Source organism: Pelmatolapia mariae, unplaced genomic scaffold, assembly GCF_036321145.2.
Source record: "Pelmatolapia mariae isolate MD_Pm_ZW unplaced genomic scaffold, Pm_UMD_F_2 NODE_ptg000114l+_length_37038_cov_1, whole genome shotgun sequence".
Classification (NCBI taxonomy): Eukaryota; Metazoa; Chordata; class Actinopteri; order Cichliformes; family Cichlidae; genus Pelmatolapia; species Pelmatolapia mariae.
Window position 1 is genome coordinate 23,161 of NW_027051824.1, and position 13,269 is coordinate 36,429.

Below are 13,269 nucleotides of genomic sequence, written 5' to 3' on the forward strand. Positions count from 1 at the left end.
CTGCTAACTTATCACCCAGCAGGGTCGGCCTGATGGTGTTGAAAGCACTGGAAAAGTCAAAAAACATGACCCTCACAGTGCTCGCTGGCTGGTCCAGGTGGGTGTAGACACGATCAAGCAGGTAGATGATGGCGTCCTCTGTTCCGAGACGAGGCTGATAGGCAAATTGAAGGGGATCCAGATGTGGTCTGACAATGGGTCGCAGCTGGTCCAGGATGAGCCTTTCCAGGGTCTTCATGATGTGGGAGGTCAGTGCCACGGGCCTGTAATCCTGGGGGCCACTGGGACGTGGCGTCTTTGGTACAGGGACGAGGCATGATGTCTTCCACAACACTGGTACCCTCTGCAGACTCAGACTCAGCATAAACAGTTTATGAAAGACTCCACACAGCTGGGGGGCACAGGTCTTGAGGACGAGGGGACTCACTCCGTCTGGTCCAGCAGACTTGCCTGGGTGTGATAATAGATAACAAAATGTGCTGGAAGCCTCACATAAAGCATATACAAGCTAAACTGTCAAGAAGCATCCCTGTACTGAGTAAAGCTAAACATTTTTTGCCTTCCAAATCACTCCGGGTACTTTACTGTTCACTTTATTGCCATATTTGGAATACTGTGTGAAAATCTGGGGAAATACATACAAAACTTCACTTCAACCATTATGTAAAATTCAGAAAAAAGCAATCAGGATGATTACTAAAGCAGGATTTAGAGACCACACTAACATCATGTTCTTGAAATTAAAAATTCTGAAGTTTATGGATCTTATAAAATATAAAACTGCAAAAATTATGTACAAAACCAGATACAATATGTTACTAGGAAATGTACAGAGGATGTTTTTTGACACAGAAGGGGACTATGAATTGAGGGGAAATTAAATCTGAAGACTCTAAAAGCACGGACAAAGGTTAAAACCTTTTGTGTTACTGTGGACCTACAGCAATGTTCAAGCATTAGTCAGTTCATAAAGATGTTTCGAAAGCTGCTTTTGGAAGAATATGAAACTGATAAAGTTGATCACCCATTGTATATATAACTATGCTGAATTCTATCTAAATTATATCTATCACTGTAGCTATGTTTACACATGTCCTCCTTGTTTATTGTGTGGGGTAAGTGATCATGGGAATTAGGGGTAACAATGAAAAGTGGGATTCAATAGAATGTTGAGCATGGGGTAGGAATTAATAAGTATGTTATACTTCTTCCTACTCCATTTCAGACTTAATAATTGTCATTTAGACTCTGTTTTATTTTATTTATTTATTTATTTATTTTTTTATCTGAGCATATATATGTGTGTGTATTTACATATATATTCATATTTGTAAATGCAAGTATGTGTAGGGGAGACCGGGGATACCTGAATCAAATGTATTAGTTTACTTGAAATAAAACTTATTTTGGAAACCCTGTAAATGAAGCAAAAAGTATTGTGTTGTAATACATTTTTTCTCATGTAGGCTATGACTTTAAGGACCTAACAACATTACTTCAGTTATAGTACACCAACATCTCTTACACATTAGCACTGAGGGAATGTAGATGACCACGTTAATATTTTGTAAAGTAGTTCGTAAAGTTATGAGTGACTATTATATTGCTGGAACGGATGCTTTTACTTTGAAAGTCACAGAGCGATAAGGTGCCGTAAATCAAGTGGCGTAAACTATATAGCAGAAGCGCGAGTTTTAATGCACAGAGAGAAGGTGTGCTCTATGGTTAATGGACGGGAATGGGAAAAAGAACGGCTATTAAGGTGCAATACTGAGTTGAAAGCAGTTTCTTAGCACCTGGTTGATGAGGGAACAAGGTTTGTAACAAAGTTTGTCCTGTGGATATGCACTTTGTTGTTTTACAACAAAGAGCATATAGCTGCTGACCGCTACTAAGCATAAAGGCTAAGTTTTCACCCACTAGAGGGTGCTAACGTATCTTGTCATGTCTAGGCAGCGATGCAACGATTTCAATGTTATATGCAATAATTGACAAGTTTTAGTGTTATTTGTTATGTAAGGTAAAGAGAATTAATTTGTGATTAATAAATAAGTCGAAAGGGTTAAAGGTAACACACTGTTTGATTTACTAATAGTCTTTTATTCTGTATGTTGTAGCTCTTACGGTGTGTTCACATGCACGGCTATTTAATAAAAGGATTGTGACCCATCAGTTTGAGAGAACATCTTTTCAACCGGGGATGCTACAGGGAACACTGAATGACTTGCTGGTTTTTGTCCATAAAACTACCATCTAAGATTACCACAAAGTACAAGATCTCTCAGCAAAATTATGCAACATTTTAGGCACTATTGCCCCGATCAAATCAGTGAGCTGTGACTTTTTATTCTAAACATGAACTACTGTTACAGCAACAGACATGGACTACTGGTGTCCCACACAACAACTCAATGTCCACTATGTGAAGGAGTCTATACGACTGTCTATACTATACTGTCCTGCTGGACATGGCAACACTTTTTTCATGGTTACATACAGTTTTAGACTGATGTGGGCCAAAGCCTATACTTGCACATTAGTGGTGCAACGGATCAAAAATTTCACAGTTCGGATCGGATCACGGTTTTAAAGTCACGGATCGGATCAATTTTCGGATCTGCAAAAATAGAAAAAAAAAGACAAAAATTCTACTTGCCGTTTACTTGTTTAAGTATTTTTTGTCTATTAAAAAAACATTCAACTGAAGACTCATTCCACGCACTTATATAAAAACAAATTAAGGTGCATATGGACATTATGGACCATGCTGGGCATCCTCTGCACATGGCCATAAACAACCAGAGGAGTCTGTTCAATGACAGGTTGCTTCTCCCAAAGTCAAGGACCAGCAGACTTAAAAAGTCCTTTGTCCCACACGCCATCAAACTGTTTAACTCCTCGCTGGAGGGGAAACGGGGACAGAGGAGGGGGGAACAAGTAGCTGTAGTGCCTTTTCACTGTGCAATAGTTTTTGTTAATGTCCAACGGTGTAATAGACTCACAATACTTGAAATGTGCCGTTCCCTTGTATTCTTATTCCTATTTATTCTATTTATCCCTTTTTGTATTCTCTGTATTTATATATGTGTAAACATGGTATATTTCTGCTCACATTCTGCAACTTCTGTGGGTGCTGTGCTACTGGAAACTGAATTTCAGTTCGAACCCACCCGAGGGATAAATAAAGTTTCATCTAATCTAATGTAATCTATAGGGCAGTACAGGGCTTTGTATCTACCACTCCGCTGTGATATAACGAGCGGTCACGGTCACGTGGCTTTCCGTTGCCCTGGAGCTCCACCCATTTGTAGTTAGAGCAACAGAAGATGCCTGGGACAGTTCAGCCATAACTTTAAACTTCTCCTGCTCATACATGCTTGGAACGATCTTGTCACTGAAGTGGACGCGCAACGAGATATCATAGCGTGGCTCAAGCACGTTCATCACAGTTTAAACCTTGTTTTGCACAACAGACGACGGCCTCCCGTCTGCAGCTAAACACCCCATTAGCTTTTAGCTTTAGCCCGGTCGGACTGGGCAGCAAAGGGCTGCTTAAATGCCGCAAACTCCTCTGCTCCGCTACTTGGACCGCTAGCGCTGGCCATAACTACCACTTGACAGACTGACCACGCGCACCATACACATACTTTTTTTTCTTTTTCGAATCTTCGGATCACGTGCGTACCGAACCGTGGAGTGGGATCGGTTCGGATTTCGGATCAACCGTGATCCGTTGCACCCCTATTGCACATACTTGCCAACCTTGAGACCTCAGAATTAGGGAGACATTCAAAGGGGTCTTTACAGTGTTTACTTATCGGAAAAAAATAAGTTAAATGTCACCGGCCAGGGGTGTCCAAATTCAGAGGGTGCGTCCACCTGAGGACCCGGCCTTCGTGGTCTAAGTGGGCCGGGTCCTCTGAAAGCCGGGTAGACCTGAAATGAGCGACTGTGAAATTGGGGGGTCTAGCCTTCATAATTACGTCACCTCTGCCATCTGCTCCTTGCTGTCTAAATAAAATAAAATATAACTGGACGCTTACGTAGATTCTCGACCATCTCACACTTCTGTTTAATCAGTTTTCTGTTTGACATTTATTCAGCTGTGTGAAAACCCCAGAGGAACCCTCCCGAGGGATTAATAAAGTTTTATTTAATCTAATCTAATCTAATAACTTTAATCTCAGCCAAACCGATTTACTCACGAACAAATAAAACACTGAAAAAGGCCAAACAATAACATGCTTAAGTTATTTGAAGTTTACACACCTACAATCTCGCCTGAAAATATGTTAAAAGTTTATTTCGCGACCCAGAAAGAGTAATATTAAAACTAAGTAGCAGCTATTGTTGGAAACTGGAATTGGCTGGGCCAATCTAGGATATGGTTTTTCAAATTTGTTGTCCGGGTGGAAAATCGGGAGAAATTGGGGAGAATGGTGGCTCCGGGAGATTTTCGGGAGGGGCACTGAAATTCGGGATTCTCCTGGGAAAATCGGGAGGGTTTTGAGATTTAAATTTATAATCTGAATACGTATTTGCTGGCCACATTACATTATAGAAGAAAAGGTCTAACTCTGGGCCTAAAAAGTCTTGACAGGAAACACAGGCTTGTGCAGAGCATGCTTTGCAAAAGTGAAACCGAAAGCAGAGTCTGAGTGCAAGTATTTTGAGCAGGTTATTTTATTATGCATTTATATCTTTGATTGAGCTTTGATTAAGTTTTAAGCGGTTGTATTAGATTGAAATATTTGTTTTATATATTTTACACATAAGTCAAGATCAGTACACACAGGATGGCCTTAGCCTGGGTGCCTAAGCTGAGGTCAAATAAGGTGCAGAGCGAGGGCAACACAGCACACACACACACACAGCAGTAGACTCATTTAGTAGGGGAAAGTTTAAGCCTGTTTTGCTAGGGTTGCAGCTTTCAGGTTGTGTGTGACTGTTTGAGAAGCCGCTGCAGGAGGTTCCAGAGACAAGCGACAGCGAAGGCGAGCTGAGGGGACAACACCTGGATGGAGACGAGACGCTATGTTCTTTTAAACTGTGTCAAAAGTTAACTGAACAGTTGTGGTTTTGGATTGACGTAGGCTGGACTGGATCTGCCTGACAACAGGAGAGGGGCTGTATTATTTCACCCCTATAAAGCCTTTGTTCTGATTTTTGTAAGTTAGTCCAACACTGAATCTGTACAGTGTTGGCTCCACGCTGCGTGTATTCATTAAAATGTCGTCTAATGTTACCCGGCCGGATCAGTGGTCATTATTTTGGTCTTCCTCCTCAATTTCTGAACCTTAACACCTGGTATTGCCTGTAACGTTATTATGACGGACACATTTTATGAGTGAACTTGACTTTAAACCTACAGGTTTCCTTGAAAAATACTTTCTTATATCCAGGTTTTTTCTTTTTGATGCCGTCCTCCTCTCCTCCTTGCAGCGCAGGCTTGCCGCTGCTAAAACTAAACAGAGCTTGCTGAAAGGCACAGCCAATCACATTGGCCATATTTGTCACATGAGGTAGGACTCCAGTAGAGAACGTAATTTAACTCTTTCTGCACCGCTGGGTGAATGAGACGTTGACAGATCGTTTTTTTCTTTCTATCGGGTTTGTATTTCTTTACTCGAAGAGATCAAATTATTGGTGGGGACAATTCAATAATCGCTGGATATTGGTGGGGACATGTCCCTTCCGTCCATGCCAAATTGACGCCCTTGGTGTATACAAGTATGACTAGGTCATTGAATTAGTGACTGTTGCGAGTCTGAAGTAAGTTGCCTGCAATGATATTTAAGGTCCAGCAGGTGTCAGTATGGAGCAAAACAGCAACACTTGGCGTTTCTCAATTCTCAAGTACGCGAGTACGTACTCGCGTTCTCGGCGAGTACGTACTGGCTGAGAACGCACGGGAATACGGACTCACTGAGAACGCGAGCACGGACTCGCGATTTGTACAATTGGAACACCAGCGTACGTGATGATGTCACAGGTCCGGAGTTTTTACTGCCGTCCCCTCTTAATTTAACTGTGAGTAACATGTTATGAAGCTTAACTTTAATCACAGCCAAACCGGTTTACTCAGGAACAAATAAAACACTGAAATAAACCAAACATTAACATTTAGAAGTGATCTAAGTGACTTATATATCATTTTTAACCTCAGCAGGGGCGATTCAAGGATTAGAGCATTGGGGGTGCTGAGCACCCAGAGAGCTGCCCAGCCAGGCAAGATAAACTTTACACGTCACAATGAGACTTCTTCCCTGTCTCTGTCAGTTCCTGCATCCTTAAATGTCTCCAGTTGTCCCAAGTTCTCTCTGACTGTCTCCTGGGTGCATTTAAACCCCTGTTCCTCCCTGTCCTCATCGTCTGTTGTCTTCATCTCCGTTATCAGTCATCATAATTTTACCAACTCTGTGCAAGTCTGCAAATTTCTTTCTTAAATCATATGATTCTTAAATTCATCAAGTCTCTCTGTGCCTGGGTCCTCGTCTCAAAACATGACATCACTGTTTTGTACATTTTAACACAATTTAATCCCCACATTTGAGAAAGAAAAACAAAACACTTTTTTTGAAAAGTCTGTAACAAAACCATCAAATCTGATAAAGGTTATTTAAATGCTGCAAAAGAAGAATGGATTGGAATTAAAAAAAAAAAACATATCCTAACCTTAATTACTGGGGGACAATAATGAATGATGCTCATAGTGAGTAAGAAGTTGTAAGGAGTAAATATTTAAACAAGACATTCTTCAGGCGAAATAAAGACACTCAAGACAGTTTAGATGGTAACAACGTGCGCACGCTGGGTGAGATTTCGAGGAGATCTCACACCGAGCGCAGGCAGAGGTTTTATTTATAGTCACATAGTGGCTTCAACTGTTTAAGGAGGAGACAAAGATTTGCCTCTGAGAAACAGGTTTGTTCCAGTTTAGCTGGGTGTGTGTGTTCTGTAGATAGTCACTAAATATCACATATATGTGGTATTCTATATGTGTGTGTGTCTGTGTGTGGGTGTATGTGATTCAAAAGAACAGGCCCCTCTTTACCCTGGAGTGTAGATAAGAACGTCCTGCTCTCCCCTTCCTGGGAGTGAAACGGCTCATAGAGAGGTGGTAGGGTGGGGGCCAGGTTTAACAATGAGCTCACCCGAAACCCTGGCTGATTAGGTCCCACACCCGCTTTCACACCTTGGCTCATGTGATTAGAGGATCACCAGGGGGTCCTTTGTCCCTCTTTGGGGGGATACTCCCACTGGGTTTAAATCTGGGACTCTCGGCCATTTGACCTTAGAACTGAAGAAGCTTCTCGGATGAGAGGTGAAACGTCTTCAAGCAACTTTATGAAGTCCAGACGCTTTTCTTTCCAAGCTCCTTAGACTACGATGACCTGGATGACTGAGAACCTTCACAGACATTCTGAAGTCTTAATTGAGCTGAAGACGCTGTAGATTCCCGTCAGTAACACTTTCGGTCCGCTAGTAAAATGTAGTTCTATTAATCTGCGCTTGAACCGGAACCGGATGTAAGTTCCAAAAAACTGAATTTTGGAACTGAAATTGAATTGTAGAACTGAAACTGAATGGTGAGAGTGAAACTGAAAATATTCGAGAGCTGAATTTTTAAAGGATAAAATGCCGTTTCAAAGCAAATCAATTCATTTTCAAAAAAAAAAATTCAATTTCAATGTAGTGATGATCATTCTCAAACCATAAATTCAATTTCAAATTAGACTAATTCAAATTCAGTTTTCAAAAGCATTTATTCAAGTTACAATTCAGATTCAATCTGAGCAATTCAAATTCAAATTTAACTTATTCAAATTCAGTTTCTGATGGCACAGATTTCTGCCCATAGCTTTGTCTCTAGGGGCCACCGTAGTTTCCCCATCTAAAAATCTCTGTTTTCTGCATTACTTGCTTGCTTGTTACACAAGTCTACCGTTGTTTACAACGCTGTTGGCCGCTGTTTTTTTCCTTTTACTTACTTCCGAAAAGAAGTACCTTGACCTCATTTCTGCTGTTCAATACTGAACAATTTTAAACTTTAAATTATGCAAAACACTTAGCTGTGTCTCTAATAAAACCTCTGTAACTTTGCTCTGCTTCACTTCAGCAGCATCAGGTAATGTTCATATGTTGATCAATGGTTTTCTTACGTTTTTGATCTACTGCAGAATATTTTTATAAAATCCCAGGCCAGGAAAATCTCCTTCACGTTTTTGTGTTTTATCCCCACTTACTTTGACACAAAGGCATCTACTGTGATGCACTGTTAAAAAAAAAAAAAAAAAAACCTTGCGAAAACTTAAAAACTCAAGGCAACCCACTGCATTTACGTTTTTAGGTTCTGATGGATAACTTATAATTTTAAGTTTAGGAGAAAAGTTGCTTCAGCTAATGTTTTTGTGTTTACAAAATTAATAATTGTGCTTTTTCTTAACTCATATTTTATTGTTTTGGCAACGTATTTCCTAAAGTTTACACAAGGTATTAGTTTTAGTTTTGGCAACGTATTTCCTAAAGTTTACACAAGGTATTAGTTTTAGCTTTAGCAACATATTTCCTAAAGTTTACACAACATATTTCTTTTTGTTTTGCCAATTTCCTAAAGTTTAGAAAAAGTATCTTTTATAGTTTTCTTGAGGTGCTCCCTGTTGTAGCAATGAATGTTTACACAGTTGATTTTCAAGTAACTTTGTGTTCAAACACAACTGCACCATTGACAATGTTGACTTTTGAGATCAGCCATTTTTAACATACTGACAACATTCAGCCACAAATAAAGTCCTTTCAAAAACACAAAAAAGTCAAATTTTTGTAACAAATGTTACTCATCCAATTTTAAAGGTGTGGTATTGTCAGACAGAATATCAAACCTATCTTGATAGATAGTCACTAACAAACAGATTCAAAACATCAGATGGCAAGATGTGAACATCTGGTATGTGAATATCTGGTTTCCATACAGCAAACAACTTTCAAACAAATTTTTCCACCACTTGTCTTTTAATAGTAATGTATCAACACTCCTCTCTCTCTCTCCACTCAATTTCCTCTGAAGTTCAGTATCGCACCACATTTGTTATAAAACTAATACAAATGTACCTAAAACCAGATTATAAAAATTGTTTAAAACAGTTCAAGTTAGAATAAACCCTTTCAACATTGTATAAAAACTTGTTATACATGAAATCTGCAATCAGTCATGCAAGCTACATTAAGTAAAGTTAGAACAGAAGAGATTGATTCAGAACTTTCTGCACCTTACCATTTTCTTAAAGCCAGAAATTAACTTTTTTCAGAGCAACTTACCACGAAACCCAAAAACTGTAAATCAAAACAAATTGCTGCATTCTGTTTTACACAAGTTGCATTTGAGTTGAACATGTTCTCAAATAGGTTAGACTTTGGTTAAGAGCTTGGTTTTGAAGCTTCTTATCCTCTGGGAACAGGTAGATGTCAACTCCATAAAAATGTGTTGCACAGCTTCAAATGTGTACTTGAGTTCTTTGGGAAACTCCATGTTGAGCCCATAAAGTAGGCCAAACAGGTAGGCAAAGGCAGTAGGAAGGTCTGGCAGATCATCAAGAATAATGTCCTCTTCCAAAACAATGGCAGTGTTGATCACTGTGGACTGCGAGTTGGGTCCCACGTAGTCCTCCAGAACAGTGAGGATGCCCACCATAACGCCTCGGGTTGCCCTCTCAACTGGATCTGTATCCTATGCAAAATAAAATAAAAAAAATAAACAGTACATATAAGTCTCTGAAAACCAAAACTGAAGATTGAGTAGATTTGCATGCTCACCAGTAGGGTACCGGTGTCCGGTGCCATGATGGTACCGGTGTCCGGTGCCATGATGGCACCGGTTCTGACATAAACGGTAGTAACCAGACCGAAAAGCAGCGCACATTTCGGTGCTTTTTTTTTTTCTTGAGCCAATTCTAGCCAATCATTTTACGTTTCCGAGGAAAGTAGGCGGGCTCAGGTACGTACGTTCTTTTAGAGCAGAGCTACAGATTAAAAAAGGCAAAGCGGTCAAAAGTCTGGCTGTACTTCGCAGCAAAGCATGCAAACTCAGCAGCCTGCAACAAGTGCTTTAAGCTGATACTGTGATACTGTCAAAGGAGGTAACACCTCGAATCCGATGAAACACCTGGCGACGCATAGCGTTTTTTTTAAAGCCGAGAAATGCGCCGTGTTTAGCTTGCTGCGAGACCTCACACCGAGCACATCTACTGCGGGTGTGGTGCCTGTTATCGGACCCGGAGTTAGCAACAACCCCCCAAAAACCCGAAGAGTAGAGTCCTGGCCCTTAGCCCTGCCAGTGTAGTAGAAATGATGATGGCAGCAGCAGCCGTTCTTCTCTGAGTGAGTAGCTTAATGTTGTTCGTGTGTAATTCACATTGAGTAGGCTAACCACGTTATTACATTAATGCATGTAAGGTGAACTAGCAAACATCATCATAGCTACATGCGGCTGTCTTCTTGTTTGGTGGCAGATACTCCCTTCACCCTGGCCAAAAAGGCTAAAATGACCAAAGAAAAAGTGGAAAACAGTTAAACATGAGAGGTTTTTGGACCAATTTTGTGTTTTTTTCCATTGTTTAAGCACTGCTTCCAGCCAAGAGTGATACCATATATGCCCTACAGCTGCAGAAAAGGCATACATTGTTATTTTTTTTTACAAAAAAAAAAAAAAAAAAAAAAAAAAAAACACAGCTAAACATGAGAGGTTTTTGGACCAATTTTGTGTTCTCCATTCTTTAAGCACCGGTTCGAGCACCGCTTAAGCACCGGCACTGTTTCAAAAGTACCGGTTTGGCACCGGTATCGGATAAAACCTAAACGATACCCATCCCTACTCACCAGACATGTTAAGAAGAGTTTGGTCTCGTCGTCGCGAACAAATATCGGTAACCCTTCCAAACTGATGGTTCGTCGATGCTGGACTATGTTTGAGACCTAAAACAAGGAAATCTAATAAGACTCAGTCTCATTTATAAACCTACCATTTTGTTTTTAAAACACATTAAGTGTTGTTGCTAAAAATACAGCCTTAAGAAATAAGATGTTGAAATTAGTTATTCCAGATACTTGCTCATGGTTTTGTCAGGTTTTTTTTAAAAAAAAATAATTTTGATGTGCAAGAAATGTAGCACACTTACAACATTTATAACAAAAAGTGCCATGAGTGGGATGAGAGTTGAACTGTCTGTCATGACCTGCCATCTGCCAAACACACAGCGCTGCTTTGTTAGCTTATAATCCCATTCAGGACACACTTTCTGAAAACTAACAATTTTTACGTCAATTTAGTAAATATTTAATAAGTATCTTTCATTACAGTGGGAACTTCAGGTTCCTCATAAACCAGACACAAATACATTTTTATATATTACCTGTTCATCAAACTTCTGCAACAGGGAATCCATGTCATTGCGGAAAGCAGCTTTTCTAACTCGATACAGCTTAATCAGCCGAAGTGAGTAAGTGTCGAGGGCAGTCATGAAGGTCCCCATGAGATCCTTGGTGGTAATGCGTGAGAATTCCGCACAAATCTACAAAGCAACAAAAAAATATAGAAGAAAACTTTTAAAGGTACATTATATAAAAATGACATTGTTTTCAAATTTGGTTAAAACAGCTTAATTTCAAAACATTTAGTTAGTCTCGGTTGATCTATTGGTCAGGTCTTGATTGGATTTTTTTTCTCTTTTAGTGGTAGTACAAATTCTAACGGACACATTTTAGGAAAAAAAAGAAAAAAAATCTGATCGGCAGATTTTACATTAAGTCTATAGAATACCTAATCAAATGTTGATTAGACAAAATAATGGTTTCAATTGTTACAGGATGCATTGCAGAAAATAAATAAATCAATAAATTGTATTTTAAATTCATTGCAAAAAGTTCATTAATTTTATGTAGGAATGAAGTAAGAATAACATCCTGTGGTCAAATTTGGATAATTTCATAACACGCAAGTGACTTTCTCAATCCTGTTCTGTGAGTTTCATGGCTGTTGCCTGCTAAGGGTCAGCACCAAAAGATTCTAGATGCCCAGTGAAGACAAGTCATTGCAGCGACCGTGGTTCAGGGGGTTGGGAAGCTCATCTGTAACCGGAAGGATGCTGGTTCTGTCCCCCAGCTCTCTCTGTCCTGGTCGTTGTGTCCTTGGGCAAGACCCTTTACCCTACTGCCTACTGGTGTTGGCCAGAGGGGCCAATGGTGCGATATGGCAGCGTCGCTTCTGTCAGTCTACCCCAGGGCAGCTGTGGCTATAACTGTGGTTTCCCCTCCACCAATGTGTTAATGTGAGTGTGAATGAGTAGTGGAATTGTAAAGCGCTTTGGGTTGCCCAGCAAAGAGCGAAATAAATTCAATCCATTATTATACACAGTAAGTTGACAAGTAAATAGATTTCACTTCAATAGAGTTGTTGGTAATACCAAAATTAGCTTCATATTTTTAGAGCCAACTATTTTTTTATATTTTACCATTAGCATTGTTAGCTCAACGGTAGCCTTCAACCTTTTCTACAAGACATTGGAGTGATACAAACAGATGCTTGTCAAGGGCACAAGAAATGGAGCTCACGTTCATTTACTCATCCAGACAAGTTTCGAGGCATTTGGAGTTGTTCAGAAGAAATTTTAAAGGTCCTATATCATGTAAAATCAACTTTTTGGAGCTTTTAAACACATTTTAATGTTATTTCCTTATATTAAAAACCCTCCAGAGTGGTTTTTTGGCTTAATTCAGGCATTTCTTAGTCTCAGTGAATCCTTTCCCCATAACCGTGGCTCAGCTCTCTCCTGCAAATGATTGACTCGTAACATTGGGATTAAAATTTCTTTCTAACAACTAAAATGCCTTGAAATTTGTCTGGGTGAGTAAATGAATGTTTTCCATTCTAGAAATAAGACCACACTGAAAAAAAGCGAAGTTTTCCTTTAAATATTTAAGAGATTATCTTACCTGTTCTTTCAAGAAGAGAGCTGGCCATCTGAGCTGCATTTCCTTGACCAAGGGCTGCGTCTCCACAACTTCTTTCCTCCCTGAGAGAGAATGTGATGTCCATCTTTTGGGTGATGAGTGCCATGTTCTTATCCCTCTTCTTCATTTCATCTTCCAAAATGCATCTTTCATTTTCAAGAGACTCATCATTGTAGTTTTCTGGGGCATCAGGGATAAAATTGACTTCACCTCGCTTTGGTTTCTTTAAGGAAAATCTACTTGATCCACTGTCATCTTCTTCCC

The 13,269-nt window shown here is 39.8% G+C and overlaps 1 protein-coding gene across 1 annotated transcript; it reads right to left on the bottom strand.

Annotated features, from left to right (window-relative positions):
• Positions 1-7,747: 7,747 nt before the first annotated feature.
• On the bottom strand, positions 7,748-13,067 carry LOC134622650 (uncharacterized; the record flags this gene model as incomplete). The annotated part of the gene is made up of 4 exons (XM_063468038.1): positions 7,748-9,727; positions 10,876-10,971; positions 11,409-11,567; positions 12,988-13,067. Coding segments are annotated over 4 exons (656 nt in total), but the record flags the coding sequence as incomplete, so codon positions are not given.
• Positions 13,068-13,269: the final 202 nt, after the last annotated feature.